The sequence below is a fragment of the Amblyomma maculatum genome, chromosome 2, assembly GCF_055883805.1.
Source record: "Amblyomma maculatum isolate TAMU_Amacu chromosome 2, ASM5588380v1, whole genome shotgun sequence".
Taxonomy (NCBI): domain Eukaryota; kingdom Metazoa; phylum Arthropoda; class Arachnida; order Ixodida; family Ixodidae; genus Amblyomma; species Amblyomma maculatum.
Genome location: NC_139345.1, coordinates 205,497,307 through 205,515,089, shown reverse-complemented (window position 1 = coordinate 205,515,089; position 17,783 = coordinate 205,497,307). Strand labels below are relative to the sequence as shown.

Here is a 17,783-nt window from a genome sequence, read left to right as displayed (position 1 = left end):
AAGGCGCCCGTGTGCTGTGCGATGTCAGTGCACGTTAAAAGACCCCAGGTGGTCTAAATTTCCGGTGTCCTCTACTACAGAGTCTCTAATAGCCTGAGTTGCTTTGGGACGTTAAACCCCACAAACCAACCACCATAATATAAGCACACCTCAACATCATTTTCCACAATGCTCTTGTGGAACACGTCGGAATGCTACAGATAATTTACTTAGAAAATATTACACTATAAATACGTTTCTCTCGACATGCTACGGAGGTTGTGAAAAGAAAAACATTAATTTTTCTGCTATCAGCGGCCTTATTTTTTCGGACACCTGTTATAATAGAGAGCTCTTGGTTGTATTTCACTCTTCCTTATTTAGGCGTTCTCTCAGCACAGGAAGTTCAATGCGACTGACCGCAGCTGCCTTCAGCATTTCAAGGCAATAGTCCAATACTGTCGAACTGTTAAATACAGTCGAAAAAAAAACACACACACAGTATGATTTGTTGTAAGATAAGCCACCGATAACTAAGAGGGCGTTCTATTGTTATAGGAATTCCTCTGATGGCTCGTTCGCTAAGGTGTCCTACCTTCTCAGCGTACCACGAACTTGCGGGGCCGATACCTGACCGCGATATCTGATGAGTGTGAGGGGATGCGACCATGTAGGTATAGTTTTCTATTTGCACGTAAATGAATCCGTATAACTGAAAGCCATTCCTCTTACAACCTTGTCACTGTAGCTTGCCGGACTTCCGCTAAATCTGTTTACAGCATTGGCCATAGCAGCAATTTCTGAGAGAGCTAAAACGGTCTTTTGTTATTACGCCACAATTAGGAAATCTCGCTTTCACTAAAACGTCAATGAGAAACACTGTATTTAGGCGGGTCGGGAAATGGGCGCTGCTGGGAAAGTACGTAAACACGTGTCATGTGCAAGGCGAATGCGAAATAAAAACAAAATATTTTCTACTCGAGAAGAAATATGTAAGGAAACTATTAACACTCCAAACGGCAATCTGTGGGCCTTCAAAATTAAAAAACAAATGCTGCCTTCATGCTCGTTTCCAAAAACGAAATTGTATTTTTTTATTGGTCGGCTTTTATATGAAGCCGATAGCAGATTTTGTGACCATGCGGTATTGAATGAGCTGTAAAATGAGTGATTTTATTAGGCGAGACGGACATGCCACAAACGAATGTTAACAAATTCGAAGAGTATCAACACAGAGCTCTCAGCACATTTTCATCAGTTGACAAACGAAGTGAGGGAAAAAGACAAGATCACGGTGATAGGAATTGTTCATGTCTCCCCATCTGCTCTTTCTGTTAAGAGAAAAATAGTAAATTATCTATAACTATGTCAGCGAAAGTCGCCGCACAAACATTGTCTCTGCCCATCACTGAAGATCGTAATGCAGCCCGAACGACGATGGTGGCTGCCTTTTCCTTTTGCCGTGCTGAGGTTTTCTTTTACAAAGGTGGGGAAATGCTAGAGTTATAACTTACGCGGTTGGGTTCCTTCGATTTCTAATTGTCAATAAAGTGATTACAGATGAAGGAGTGCGGCTTCGGCTCCGAGACTCTCGTTCCGTCCCTCCTGGGGAACAGAAGGCAGGAAGCATCCGGTTGCAACCGGAATTAAAAAAATTCGGCACTTTCCTTGACCACACAGTAACCAAATACGTAGATTCGTGTCTCTCTCTTACAAAGAACCATGCTTAGGTCACCCGCCACTCATGCACGTAGAAATGAATCGACTCAAAAGCTTCCGACGAGTTTGCGTAGCTGCCAGTGCAGCCAACAACGCACCACGTTTCGCCAGCCTTGTTTGGCCAGACTTCGTTTCACTGGACATATTCACACAACTAGCTCAACTTTCTGCTCTCTTGAGGATATATGCACGCACAACATCATCTAAACCTTAGGATTTTCAATTTCCACACAAACCAATGACAAGCAGCACCACACTCCAATGCGCTGGCAATGCGCCGGCTGGGGCCGGCGCATGCCAGCAATTGAGCGATTCACCGAGAGGCGGCGCCACCCGTTCAGCTGTCCGTTCCCTATATCAACGCTGAAGCCTGAACATAAACCATGATTACTATGCTTCAGGAAATTTTTAAAGTTGTCCGTTTTTTCAAACAAGAAAGTGTCATCCACAACTAATGATGAAAGATGCTTCTGCAGATAGCTAGACACTGAGTACTGCCAAGTTCCAGCTTTCCATATGAAGGATGGCTCTAAAAGGAATGTTAACCTTAATGTCTGCGGAGAAAAATAAATCTATCCGGTCGCCTTCAGAACTGCCACCGCCAACTATTCAAGGATACACTGGTTCGGTAACAATTGCTCCTTTACACTTCCCCTATCCACACTGAGAAGTTTAAAACACTTGTTACTGCCTGTAAAGCTTTTTCAGCAAACAAGTATTCCGGTGTTAGAACAAAATAGCCTTCTTTATCCGACAAAATTATTCGCTATTTATTACACTCAAAGTAGGCCACAAGTCGTTCCATCGTCTTGGTGCCGCCAGGAATGCAACCAGGGCGTTGACGCTTTCTTTTAGGAACCTCGGCCGTACTCCCTCGAAGTCTTTTTGTTTTTTTCGGCGCCGCATAAGTTGTGCGGGCTCTGCTGCGTTATTAATAACCGCCAGGAAATGAACAGTAATGCTGTTAGGTACGAAATTCCCCTGTCATGCAATCAGGTATACATAGGTCAAGCGAGTCGGTGCATAAAAATTCGTCTGTGCGAAAACCTCAGTTCGCGGTCGGACACACGATATTCTCACCTGAAAGATTATTGCAGTGCTTGTGGGAAAGACGGAAAAAAGAAAAACTAAAGTTACCGCCCCTTGGTTTAAAAACTAAGATTTTGTTGCGCAACAGGGACAAAAATGACCAGAGAATTAACTGAGGCTTATTACATCAGCAAAAAGCAGTCGCAGTGTGTCAGCCAGCCTTCCCTAATGCATGTTGATAAAGAGGTTTCTTTTCTGGACAACGTTTGGTGATAATTTATACTTGGTAGAACTGGCTATTGAGGGGGGAGGGGGGAGGGGGGAGGGACTTTTGTGTTTAGTCTTTAGTTGATAGGGCTTTCCGCGCGGCTGATGAAGGAAGAGGATATTTGCCTAGCCAAGGGTTCCATTTTTTGTAACATCATTTGATATATATTTGTATAGAAATCCACTTTCTTCATAATAAAAGGTTAGTTACGAGTCAGCGCTCGTCTGTTGGGCTTCTCTTCGTGCTTTGTGTCTTCGAACTATACCACCCGCTATGACAGAAAATATGCCGACCCATACAGTAAACATGAATGAAGAAATATGGGCTTGTTTTACGTGATATTTGTGTACTTCTTTAAACAAAGAACAGAGACCAATTGAGTAAAACGAGCTTTTGGGCAAGTTGGTTACTTTGCTGCCACATAACTGCAGCGCGAAAAAAACAATCTGCACCAAGGAAGGAAAACACACATGACACGCATTGTCCGTGTAGTGTGTGTTTTTCTTCCTTTGTGCTCGTCTTCTTTTTTGCGCGGCATTTATGTGGATACAGAGAGCAATCTCATTAAACGATGTCAATGAATTCTGTGTTCCACGCATGGGATTGCAACGAAGTGAATTAAACTAATGCTCATCGTCGACCGGAAACCGTTATTGTCGTGCAAAACAGTTTGGTACATGAATGGCAACATATTAAGAAAAGATTTTCGGCGTAAGGAAGAGTTATAAAAATACAGCTCAAAACAGCAAATCGCCTAATAATTCAGCACTGAAATGTTCCAAATGTTAGTGATAGAACCGCTTCTCCAAGCCAAACTAACAGCCAAAATGACTGAGCTCACATAAGCATAAACTGCTGAGATGGTGAAAATATTTACTTTTTACATGCGTCATGATCCCACCAAAATCAAATTATATCACCATAGCCTAAATTGTTCAACTTTAATACATCACAATACTCTGCATGCAAGGTATTTAAATGCAATTCACTCCAGATCCGCAGAGTGTGCTCTAATACAACTCAGTATGCTATAAATCCACCGTAATTCACCTTTATCTCTTGCATTCTGCTATACTAACGTAATTTAACGCTATCCACTCTTAATATTGCCGCATACCATTCAAATCTGTATTTTTTACAGCCGCTGCCATGCGGCCTTATCAGTGTGATTGCAGTGCACAGATCAATTCTGTATGCTTTGTTTGTTCATGCTCGTTGTCGCGAGACGCAGCTTTATCAGCTTCTTTGTCACGAAAGATGCACCGAGATGTCTCGAAGATTCCGGCCACTCGCTTATGTTTCTGCAATGTTCTACGTCACTGCTTGCGGCTTTATCGTTGTTTCTGCGGCGCCTTTAGATTGAGCGTTGATCGATGCGACGGGTATTTGTAATTCGACGACCGCCGAGTTGTTCAGTTATTTTGAGGGCGCAAATCAGCCCAGTAATGAGTTAATTTCAGTGCTTCTACGCTTGTGTGTTCTTTTGCGATCACGGCATTGTCACAGCCACGTGACAATATTCCACCGTACCCCATCGTTTACCGAACGTACTCCACGAGAATCCCTTATTTCAACGCTATCCACTATTATACCATCGCGATGCACCATACTCCAATGCAATACACCCTCAATGCAAGGTAATGTACTCTAATTCCCTCTTCTACCAATGTTATCCACTTATAAACTATCGAGGTTCCTTTTCGCTTTTAAATTCGTGCTTGGTTAGAGGACTAAGTAGATGTGCCCGGTTGCGGGGGAGAAAAGGTCACAGTCCTCTTTGACCAATCTTTGGTTTTGGCACTATCATATACACTCAAAAATGGCGACCGGTTCCACTCGTAACCGAGGAGTGGAGCCTTTCCAGACGCAGTGAAGTGTCAATGGCACTGCACCGTGCAGTCTAACTTCCGCCAACAGTTTTGCGATTACGTCAAATGCCCCGTTATTCAAAAAAGCCCGGCGTCCGGGGTGGCATCGTGGGTAAACGGTTACAGGGCAAACGGTCTCTGGCAGCTAGTATGCAGAAGTTGACATGGCCGTTCAGTAGTCGTTAAAACTTCATGTTAGGCAATTGGTAGTTGATTTTGATGTATGGGGATTTATAGCACAAAGACAAGGGCAACAGAGGCAAGACATACACACAAGCGCTAACACTCATAGCGCTTGCGTGGTAGTCTCGCCTCTCTTGTCCTTGTCTTTGTTTGAGCTGCTATAAAACTCTTATACCAAGTTATGTAGTCGTGTGGTGTGATGTCTGTGATGTCAAGAGACCACGTGACATGGCTTAGTTTGCAGGAGCTGCCAACTCACTCTTCAACTCGCTTCGATAACAACCACTTCTCATTGGCCCATTTATTATACTAAACTGTAAAGCAGTAGCAGTGAGAAGCGTAGAGACTCCGAACCACAACCTCTCATCCGGGGACGAGCAAGTTGGCTCTGGAAGGGAGCATGATATAGTAGGTACCTACTGCAGCAGCGATAAACTTCGGGTAGGGCTATCACCGTCGCAAATCTCTGCGCGAATTGGAGTTCACGAGCAAAAGCTATGCTATGTGAATGAGTCCTGCTTTAGATGAATACCTTAATAATGGGCACCAAAAGCGAAGAAGCATTTTTGTTACTTCTGCACATAAGTGTTGTCGCTGCAGCAGGTGGGTTGAAAGCGCTTCTTAGCTGTGCGCTCAGCTCTGCAGGAGAATGCACTGCAGTTCAAGGAGATGCGTTCAAAGGTTGAGCTTTAGGATCCAGGCTAGAAGAGAAAAAAATGGCTACACAGCATAAAGGAGCACTGAATAAGGGCTGAGGGGGTCCATAGTTAAGGGGACTTGTCTTCGTCTGTTAAACCCTTTCTTGCCTTCGTCAATAGTTGAGGTTTAGGCATAGCAGGAATTGACCCGAGCCGAAACCGACAGATTTCAATGGCAAAGTTCAATGAACATCGCAAAATATCCACCTTTTTAAGAGATACTTATACATCTCCTGGTAGAAACCCAGGAGAGTTTGATTTCGTCCGGGTCACCTTGAAGCTGAGCCAAGGTGAAACTGAGAGTCTATATGCCGCCAATTCTCGCCCAATGTGTTATGCTGTTTTAAACGGTTAATGGGCAAATTACTATGTGACCAATTGATCATAACTAACAGCGTTTGACCTTGAAAGGTGATTGAGTCTGAATAGCGCCAGAGATAACATTAAAAGACGCGCGATGACTTGAACTGAAAACGCGGTATTACAAAAGCAAGCAGAGCAAAGCTGTCGCATGTCAAACTTTCTTTAGCCGCGTTTACCACCGCTAATTTTTAGTGCTCCTTCGTACGCTTAAAATAACAAGCTTAGTTGCAGAGAACTGTTTAAGTATTCATATTGTTACGTCAATTACGCTGCGCCATGCGGTGTTGAGCATGGGAAAGAGGAGGACGAAGTGGATGCGGGCCGACTCGTTCTGGGACAAAATTATTAAATATAATTAGCTCTTATCTGAACGCCATTCAATTCGGTACCATCGCGCCTCAATGAAGGTAGATTGAAAACTCAGAGATTGTTATGCCACAAAAAAAATGCACAATACTTAAGCTTGGGGCGCCGTGACAGCGTTATGGCTTCATTGTGTGGCTTCTGTTGGGGATCCTTGTTCGAGAGCATGAGATTTGCTAATCGTTTAGTTATTAATCCCTCAATTTCTGCTTCTATTATCTCTTAATTCATTAGCACGGAGTCTTAAGCTGTCACATCCCGTGGAAAAACCAGCAGAGAGGTATTCTCTTATGTGTCGCTTTAACCAAGACGACGGTATATGAAGAGAAAAGTGTACCAACGGCACCGCTTGACCTACGCTCTGAATTTTGCACTATGAGTCTCGCAGTTTTGCTACTTGCCGACAGAGGTCGGCGCAGAAAAGTGGGTGCGCGTCGTCGTCATTTGCTTGCAGGGAACGCACCGTTCAACGTGGGTTTTGTACGCAACGGGCTTCCAATTCGGTCTGTATTGTTTGTCTTTGACTGAAAAATGACTACATTTTGATTGGGGTGTATGTTGCTGACGCTGCTGTTTCGATGCTTCGACGACGGGATGAAAGTGCTTTGCTCCGCGATGCTCGACAGCCTATAGTAGTGCAAAGAGATTTCGCTGTCTTTGGCACTAAAAGGGAAATGACGCTAGAAATTTTGAAAAAATGGCATCCCACCTAAGGATCGTTTGCTGCAATCTTAAAACGTTTTATGCGAAGAGCATCAAACCTCATCTCGTGTCCAAAACGTGGCAAGCCATGTACAAATTCGAAGTTCGTACGTACACCGCAGTGACCGTGTCTTAGCGAAAGATGCGGTGCCAACAAGGTTCCGTGACTACCCTGCACACTTGTCGAAAGTCGTAAAGGGCTGAAAAATTCCAGCTGAGAGCACGATATTCCAATGACAAAGAAACACCCCGTTCTGCATGAGCCGCTCGACGGGGACCTCAAGAGGATGCGGCGAATCAAGACCCGTACGCATATGGAGTAGGGCCCGAAGAAATCATCCTCTTTGGATACCACATCATACCGCCTCAGTTACTTATTTCAAGTGTTGCCGAACATGAAATATTCGCGCTCTTGTCAGGGCTGCCATTGACTCGGACGGAGTCAGGAGCGTTTCTAAAGGCGTCTAGAAACGAATGATCGAGGTCTATAATTTCCTGCTGTTTGTTTTGTCAGTCATACATGCATGTGATCTTACGCTCACCAATAGTACCGACTGTTTCTTGCCCTTTGCCAATAAAGCTAGTTATCGGTCCCCAGTCAGCTGAATAAGGTTAATTACGAGTGGAATATATACGCAGTTGTGATCAGCGTATAGCATCAGGACGGATTCACAGCAGAAGCCTTCTTGCTCTTTTTAGACGCGAATGAGTTTTTGCACAATTATGCACACTATGCAAATAATTTTAGGTTTCATTAACTTAATGTCCATAATAAAGAAAATAGAAGCTATCAGATTCTTCTCAGCTCAGCTCGCCATTACGAAACAATTAGAATTGTTCACCGCGGTGCATTCCGCGCTGCTCAGGTAACCTGTATGCCGGGTTGGTCTCAATCCCTCGAATGTTTCTCGGTGCGACAGGTTGATAAATTAGGGATCAGCGATCGTATATAGGCACTCACTTTTTTATTGGCCTGTTGGAGAGCGAATTGTTGGAATTACCAATATTTTTCACACGTTAAAAAAAACTGAACGTCACAAGAAAGACTGGTAAACACTATGAATGATAAAAAAAAATGTGTATATTATTTTTCGTTATTTACTGATTCTGACAAAGCTTTGTACTTAAACTAATTGTTTTCATTCCCTTTCAATGCACGCTTTCCAAATATTACAGCATTTTTCTGCTAATGTCTATTGGTGGCCATATACGTCACCGTTTATAACTCCAAAAACCCGCTCAGTCGTGTGGCGCTGGGCGTACTTTTTCGAGAAAATATGCAATGCGACACGCACGTCGATCATGTCGTAGGTAAATCAGCACGTCTAATAGGGGATATTATTTCGCAACAGGCAGTTATTACGTATAAACGCTAGACTTGTCATCTATCATTCCCTTTTATTTCCAAAATGCAGTAGTGTCTTTTGGCGTGGGGTACAACTAGGGCAAGAAATATGTCAAAGCTAATAAAACTCCAAAATAGGCTGATTAAAATTATCTTAAATGATTGTTCAACACAATTCCCTGACGTTTTGATGAAAAAGTTTAATTTAATAGCGTTATGAGACCAATACAAGTATCGCCTTTTCAAAACATTCAGAACAAAAATATGAATTAAATTTGATGACCCATATAGCATGCTTAAAAGCTAGCAGTCATTATTATTCAACGCGACAACCCGAATTTTGGTTTGTACCTCATTCACGGACCAGTTACGACATTGAAATGTTGCGTGTACCATTCCGAATGGAAAGAGGGAATCAATATAGAGAACCTGTCATTAATGTCATTGAACCGATTGTTTTTATCATGGTTTTCGTCGCATCTGTGAAATTATTGGCATGCTCCAATATGACTCATTTCCTGTTATATTCTTTTTGTGCTTTTTTCTCAATTCACTGTGTGTATTTCCTATTGTGTGTTTTTTATTCATTGTTAATTATTTTGCTGCACTGACTGTAGTTCAATAATTTATTATTTGTTTCATTAATATGTTGTGAGCTTGTAGCTGATGCTCTGCTGTTGTATAGGGGGTGGGAGCCTATTCAAGCTGCATGATTGCATTTTATTTTCCCGTCTCCTCACGTATGTATGCATAATACATGAAAATAAATCTATTCTTAGCGCTTGTTGAGACCTTTTCAATTTTTCCACCATGATACGGACGTGCCTGCGTGGCCTAGGGTAGAGTGCTTGCGTCTGGATCCTAGGGTCCCGGAAGAGTGATTCCTGCCTATACCCCCCCCCCCCCCCCCCCATGGCCGGTCAACGTGGGCATGAGCGCGCCTGAGTGATCTGCTGCCACCTGTCAGAGGCATTCTCATGATTTTCGCTGACAACGAAGAGCACTTCCCTGAAAAAGACGCCAGTGTTTTCGATGAAATGGCCCTTGACTTGTCGCGTTTATGTTGACTGGCCGAAATTGTATCCTACAGTGTAATACCACTTGAACTGAATAGTGGTTAGCCCCTTCTAGGACTCACGTGCGCGTAGTCGAGTGGCAGCTCTGTGCAGTTGGGCGGCTGGTTGCCGTCGAGAGAGAACCTGTTGCACCTGCGCACCATGAGGGACAGGGAGACCGCGACCGCCTTGGAACCCTGAATCTGGGAGAGTGGATCGGCCACGTCTTGCTTGATGTGCTCGCTCTGTGCATCAACATGATCTCGTCTGAAGAAGGCTTCCTCGGTGATGCAATGCCTTACTTTGAGAAAACAACGGTATTACTAATTTCCACCTGATTGCAAACACCGATAATTATTTGACTGTGCGACATTTATGTGCAATGTGACGCCGATATTTCCTCCACGTCTGCATTTAGCCGCCTTGTAATTATTATATCATATCTTTCTTGGTCAGCCAATATTACAGCGATTATTAACGAAACTAACAGTACCCTGTCTTATTTACGACATAGTTTACCATTATATTGTTCTGTTAAGTCTCTCGCCCACATAATATTGACCACCCATCAGAGTATCTGACAGCTTCGAGGTCTTGATCTCGAATTCGCGCCTCTAAAATTTTCTCGTACTGCGAGGCCGCCACCATCTTCTCCAGCACCACCTTCGGCGAAGAAACCATACCGTCCTCAAACGAACGGCTTGACTGAACGCTGGAACAAAACACTCGCTGACAGGCTCTCAATGTACGTCGACGTAGAGCACAAAACGTGGGATGAAGTGCTACCGTACGTTACTTTTGCATACAATACAGCGGTCCAGGGTGCAGCGGTGGCGTAGCGGTAGAACATCCGCCTCGCATGCAAGAGGACCGGGGTTCAAATCCCGGTGCCACGCAATTCTCCACCGGATGAAAAAAAAAACGAAAAATCCGCGTGTCGATGGAATTGTATATACAGGTTTGGGGTGCGACCTGATGCCGGTGAACACCTCCGGCAAAGCACTCCCTCACCAGAACAGGAGTTGGCCACCATGGTGCAGTAATTGGCCGCAACCTCCTATGATAAGCTCCATAAAACTCCGGCCCTCAGTCACCAGCGGCTGCGGAACAACTGACCACGGCGGCGGTCAGACCTGTGACGCAGCAGGGGGTGCTAAGAAAGCCTGGCTCCGCTGGACAGGCCGCCATTGGAAACTGACCCTGGCAACGTTTAATGCAAGAACCCTAGCTAGTGAAGCTAGCTTAGCAGTGCTGTTAGAGGAACTAGAGGGCATGAAATGGGATGTCATAGGGCTTAGTGAGGTTAGGAGGCCGAATGAGGCATATACTGCATTGAAGGATGGGCATGTACTGTGTTATCGAGGTTTACCAGAGAGGCGACAACTAGGAGTAGGTTTCCTTGTCAATAAGTATATAGCGGGCAATATAGATGAATTCTATAGTATTAATGAGAGGGTTGCAGGCATCGTAACTAGGCTTAATAAGCGGTATAAACTGAAGGTTGTACAGGCCTAAGCACCTACATGTAGTTATGATGGCCAGGCAGTTGAGAGCTTCTATGAAGATGTAGAATCAGCAATGCGAAAAGTAAAGACGAAGTATACTGTACTAATGGGCGACTTCAATGCCAAGGTAGGGAAGAAACAGGCAGGAGACAAGGCAGTAGGTGACTATGGCATTGGTTCTAGGAATAGCAGGGGGGAGTTACTAGTTGTGTTTGCAGAGCGCAATAACTTACGAATCAACAATACCTTCTTCAGCAAACAGAAGAATCGGAAATGGACATGGAAAAGTCCTAACGGAGAGATTAAAAATAAAATCGACTTCATAATGTGTTCAACCCCCGCCATTATGCATGATGTAGAGGTAATCGGGAAAGTGCGATGCAGTGACCACAGGATGGTGAGGTCCCGAATTAGCCTAAATCTCAAGAAGGAACGCAACAGATTAGTAAGAAAGAAACCCATCAACGAATTAGCGGTGAGGGGGAGGGCAGAAGAGTTCAGGATCTCGCTACAGAATAGGTATTCAGCTCTAACTGAGAATGGCGACATTATCCTAGAGGCAAGGAACAATATTTTCAGAGATATCATTACTGAGTAGGTGGTAGGATAGTTAGAGAGGATACCGGTAAGCCGTCTAAGGAGACGAAAGATTTCATTAAGAAACGCCAGAGTATGAAAGCTTCCAATCCGACAGACCAGATCGAATTGGCCGAGATATCAAAGCTAATCAATAAGCGCAAGGTGGCCGATATAAGGAAGTATAACATGAAGAAAATTGAGCATGCTGTAAAGAACGGGGGAAGCCTTAAAGCGGTAAAGAAGAAATTGGGCATAGGCAAAAACCAGATGCATGCGATAAGGGACAAGGCCGGCAACGTCATCACTAATATGGAAAAGATGGTCAAAGTAGCCGAGGAGTTCTATACAGATCTCTACAGTAGCCAAAGTAGTCAGGACCGTAATGAGATTGGCGGTAGGGAAAAACAGTCATTCGTTCCACCAGTGACGAAGGACGAGGTCAAGAAAGCACTAGAAACTATGAAAATGGGGAAATCAGCTGGAGAGGACCACATAACTACAGATTTGCTGAAGGACGGGGGGGGATATCGTGCTAGAAAAACTGGCCACCCTGTATACGCTGTGCCTGGTGTCATCAACGGCACCGCAACCATGGAAGAATGCAAACATTATCTTCATTCACAAGAAAGGGGACTCTAAGGACCTTAAAAATTACAGACCAATCAGCTTACTGTCTTTTACGTAAGCTGATTGGTCTGTAAGGGGGTAGACGAGCCGTATGTGAAAGTGCTGGAAGATATATATAGTGGCTGCACAGCAAACCATAGTTCTGCATAAAGTAACAGAATTCCCGTAAAGAAAGGTGTTAGGCAAGGAGACACAATCTCCGCAGCACTATTCACAGCTTCTTTAGAGGAAGTATTCAGAGACTTGGAATGGGAGCAGTTAGAGATAAGGGTAGATGGAGAATACCTCAGTAATCTGCGATTTGCTGATGAAATTGCCTTGCTAAGCAACTCGGGCGATGAACTGCAAATAATGATTGATGACCTAGACAGGAAAAGTAGAAAGGTATAGGCTTGAAAATCAATATGCAGAAGACTAAGGTAATGTTCAACAGTCTCGGGAAGGTACAGCAGTTTACATTAGGTAGCGAAATACTGAAAGTAGAAGGCGAATATGTCTACTTAGGACAGCTAGTAACCGCCGATCCGGACCATGAAAAGGAAGTAACAAGAAGAATAAGATTGGGATGGAGTGCATTTGGTAAGCACTCGCAGATTATAACTAGCAGCTTACCGGTATCGCTCAAGAGGAAAGTATACAACAGGTGCATCTTGCCTGTACTTACCTATGAGGCTGAAACGTGGAAGCTAACCAAGAGAGTTCTACTTAAGTTGAGGACAATCCAGAGGGTTATGGAACGAAAAATGGTAGGGGTAACATTAAGAGATAGAAAGCGTGCAGAGTGGGTCAGAGAAATAACTCAAGTTACCGACATTCTAGTAGAAATTAAGAAGTGGACATGGGCAGGACATGTAGTGCGAAGAGAGGATAATCGATGGTCGCTGAGGGTAACAAACTGGATTCCAAGGAAAGGAAAGCGTAGCAGGGGGCGGCAGAAAGTTAGGTGGGCGGAGGAGATTAAGAAGTTCGCATTGGTCAAGTGGATGCAGCTAGCACAGAACCGGGTTAAGTGGAAAAATATGGGAGAGGCCTTCGCCCTGCAGTGGGTATAATCAGGCTGATGATTATGATGATGACAGCGGTCCAGGTATCAACGAACATGGCACCTTGCCGTCTGGTCCATGGCCGTGAGGTGACCGCGATGCTTGATGCCATGTTACCACATCTAGACAACGGCAACCAACAAGCAGATGTTCACACCTTTCTGCACCTCGCCGAAGAGGCCCGTCAGCTGGCCAGGCTGCGAATTCAGAATCAGCAAATCCGCGACGCCCAGCGATACAACCTCCGACACCGTGACGCCCGGTACACAGCTGGAGACGGTGTCTGGGTTTGGTTTCCTCTACGTCGACGAGGCCTCAGCGAGAAACTCCTGTGTCGTTACTTTGGCCCGTACAAAGTGGTAAGCCAATTTGGGGACCTAACCTATGAGGTCGTTCCTGGTGGATTTAAAAAGTCCCGACGCTCCACGCTGTCGGACGTGGTCCACGTAGTCCGCCTGAAACCGCATTACGACCGATAGTGTTGACTCTTTCTGTGCGCGAGCAACTGCCCCTCGTGCAGTGTTTTTTTTTTATCTCTACCCACACTTCCAGCATCGTGTCAGTGCTTCTTGTGCCCGGGGGGGGGGGCAATGACACGGTGCATTCTTTGTCTTCCCTCTGCGCTGATCGCGAGCGTGTGCCTGCTCGAGGCGAAGAAACCGAAGTTCGTCTCCTCGAGGCGAAGAAATCAAAGTTCGTCTCCTCGAGGCGAAGAAACCGAAGTTCGTCTCCTCGAGGCGAAGAAACCGAAGTTCTTATGTTGAAGCGGACCTGCTAGTTTCCTGCCGCACTGTAACTTCTGTGACTCCTGTGTCCCGCGGTGACTTCTGATCAGACTTCACACCGTGGCAATATTATCTCGTCCTAAACTGCAATATGCATTCACAGTTTCGGCGCCTGAAATTTCTTTTGCGTCTAAAATGACTCTGTTCAAAACTCAGCAGCTAGATTCATTCACTTTGCTTTTATCGTTCTAGCGCCAGAGCCTTGGAATCCAACCTAGTTACCTGAGCTCGAGACACGGCGCAAAATCTTGAGATAGCCTCTTTCACAGGTTTTATCGCTGAACCTTTGCCGATATCAAACCAGCTCTTCAGGTCTACTTTTGCACCGACAAGCCAAAGCTGTTTATCCACCTTGTGCACGTACTACTGCGCCCCTGCAATTTTTCTAGTAGCAGTCCACTTAAAAGGCCTACCATGGAAGCCCCACTCCACACCATACAGCACCTTTCATTTTAAAAACATCGTCGAAAATTTTCTATTACTTTTTAATTTCCCTTGACGCGATAACCCATGAGATGCATTTGAGGTATATAATGAATATATATTGATACAAGCTATAGTCGACGACGAAGCGGAGACAATCAGTGGCTAGTTGGCGTAGACGATGAGGTTGGTTGCCTGGAACCGCGCTCAGACCGCTGCTCGGACCACTCTCGGACTTCGGCAGTCTTCTAGGCTCAGGGCGTTGCCTGGACGTTTGGCGCAATACCCGTTACAGTCTTGTGGAGTGCGCTGGGTACGCTTTCCCACGTTTACACGCTTCACGACGGATCTGACTCCGGTCCACCAGCGACTCAGTCGCCGCCTCCGCGGACAGTCGCCTGAGGTTGGGCCCCTTCCTACCCCTACGAGGATCACGCAGCCGCACCTCTCGAGCCACCTCGACATGGCCACTGATCCGAGGCTCTCAGATCCGATCTTTTGCCACCCGCCGCGAACACCACCATCTTTTCACGGCGACGTCTTCGAAGACGCTGAGGATTGGCTGGCGACCTTCGAGCGAGTGGCTCGGTACAACGGCTGGAGTGACGAGCGAAAGCTCAATAATGTGTACTTCGCCCTAGAAGAGTCTGCGCGTACGTGGTTCGAAAACCACGAGGGCGCCCTTACCACCAGGAAAGCATTTTGCCGTGAACTTCTGACCACCTTCCCTAACGCCGACCGCCGCGAGAAAGTTGAAGCTGCGCTCCAGTCCAGAAACCAGCGGCCAAATGAAAGTGTGCGCATGTTCTGTGAAGACATGACCCGTCTTTTCCAGCGCGCAGACCCCAATATGAAAGACGAGAAGAAGCTTCGTCACCTCATGCGTGAAGTTAAGCAGGAGCTGTTTGCGGGCCTCGTTCTCAGTCCAACGCGTACCGTTGCTGAATTCCTCGCGGAGGCAACGACCATGGAAACGACGCTCCAACAGCGGGCCCGGCAGTACAACCAAGATGTCAGCAGCCTGGCCCCAGATCTTTTGTCGTCGTGCCATGGAGGCGGTGCGGACGCCTTAGGTGACCTCATTCGGTCGATTGTTCGAGAGGAACTCCAACGTTTCCGTCTGCCTCAGAGTGCGCCAGTGACATCACTGACCGAAGTCGTCAGAGATGAAGTATGCCAGGCTGCTCGTGAATTCCCGGTCACCAACGTACTGCAGCGCGTCGATGAAATGCCCACGCACACATCCGTTGTTCGTCAGGCAGCTGCCTACGATACTGTCGCTACCATGCCTCCACGGGTCGACAACAAACGAACGTACGCGTTCGTTGCACGTCAAGCAGCTGCCTGTGGTCCTATTGACCCGACACCGGTGGTTAGCCACATCAGTCCGTATGACGCATCGGCTCAAGCTGTGGTGCCTGTTCCACGCCCTCGCAAGTCGGACGTGTGGCGTATGCGGGACTGCAGGCCAATCTGCTACCACTGCGGGGAGGCCGGTCACCTTTACCGTGCATGCCGGTATCGCCGAGTGGGACTTCGCGGCTTCGGACCCGACGCGCCCTGTCCACGGAACGGTGAACGGCCGCTCGAAATTGAAGCTCATCCATAGGCCCGTCAGAGGCCTGGGAGATACAGGCGCTATGATTCAGGATCGTCATCTCCGCTGCGGTACCGTTCCCCAAGCCCTCGCAGAGATGCCAGCAATACTGAGCGGCTTTCCCCAATCCACACCAGGAAAACCAATTCCAGCGGTCTCCGGAGGCAGGGCCGCTGCTGTCGGAAAAATTGAATATCCTCCGCCGCCGATACACCGATACGCTGATTTCTCACAGGGGCAGGGTAGCGACAGCATCCGACGCGCTACTTCTGATTTATGCGTGACACTTGACAGAACTGACACGATCGCTTTGCTTGACACCGGTGAAGACTATTCAGTGATGAGCCACGCCCTCGCCCAGGAATTGAGCAAAGTTGTGACGCCATGGTTGAGCCCTAGCATTCGCACGGCTGGAGGTCACCTCATTAGCCCGGCCGGAAGGTGCACAGCCCGAATTGGCATCCGCGGTTTCGTCTACGTCGGGGAATTCGTTGTCTTGCGCGAATGTTCGAGAGATTTGATTCTGGGGCTCAACTTTCTGCAGGTGAACGGTGTGTGATCGACCTACACGAGGCACGAGTCACATTCTCGACTAAACGGGCAGTGGCACGCTTCGACACCCGCGATCCCTGTAGCCATGCTCTGCGTAATGTGCAGGATGATGTCACGGTGCCACCACGGTGCAGTGTCGTAATGCGCGTGCAGAATGACCTATTTCATGACTTTGAGGGCATGGCGGAGGGTCATATCCCACTGCTGCTTGAGAGGGGTCTCATTGTTGCCCGAGGTCTCGTCCACCTACGGGATGGCTGCACTACCGTTCTGCTCACCAACTTTTCGAACGAATTTCAGCACCTCGTCAAAGCCACGGTGATCTCCTTCTTCCAAGACGTCGCGGAGTGTCCACATTTGTGCACCGTGGAAGAAGCTCTTCAAGACGACACTGGACCTCGCCACGTTCTGCCACCTGTCGAAATACACACCGAGTTATTGCCGGCTCAGAAGGATCTGCTTTCGGCTGTCTTGGCAGATTTTGCAGACTGCTTCGCAACGTCTTCCAAAGTGGGCCGAACTCCGGTCGCCAAGCACCGTATAATAACAGACGAGACCACGTGCCCCTTATGCCAACGCCCATACCGCGTTTCTTCAACGGAACGAGCAGCGATTCAGAGACAGGTCATCGAAATGCTTTCCGAAGATTTCATTCAGCCGTCTACAAGCCCGTGGGCTTCGCCAGTTGTTCTCGTCAGAAATAAGGACAACACTCTGCGGTTCTGTGTCGATTACAGAAAACTTAATCTCGTCACTAAAAATGACGTTTACCCACTTCCCCGTTTAGACGACGCACTCGATCGACTGCGAGATGCCCGATACTTCTCGTCGCTAGACCTAAAAAGTGGGTACTGGCAAATAGAAGTGGATGAGAGAGACCGGGAGCAAACGGCTTCCGTGACACCCGAGGCTTGTATGAGTTTAAGGTGCTATCGTTCGGCCTATGTTCGGCACTGGCCACGTTCCAACGCATGATGGACACCGTTCTGTCCGGTTTGAAGTGGCAGTCGTGTTTGGTTTACCTGGACGATGTCGTCATATTTTCGATCACCTTCGACCAACACCTAGAAAGGTTACGCCTTGTGTTAAAAGCTCTCCGA

The 17,783-nt window shown here is 46.7% G+C and overlaps 1 protein-coding gene across 1 annotated transcript in view; it reads right to left on the bottom strand.

The window, feature by feature from the left end:
- The window catches only part of LOC146201109 (uncharacterized), a 140,043-nt gene that overhangs the window by 17,122 nt on the left and 105,138 nt on the right, over positions 1–17,783 (bottom strand). The window contains exon 7 of the mRNA XM_084592492.1: positions 9,656–9,817. Within this exon, the coding sequence (XP_084448618.1) occupies positions 9,656–9,817 (162 nt within the window). The remainder of the gene's footprint in view (positions 1–9,655; positions 9,818–17,783) is intronic.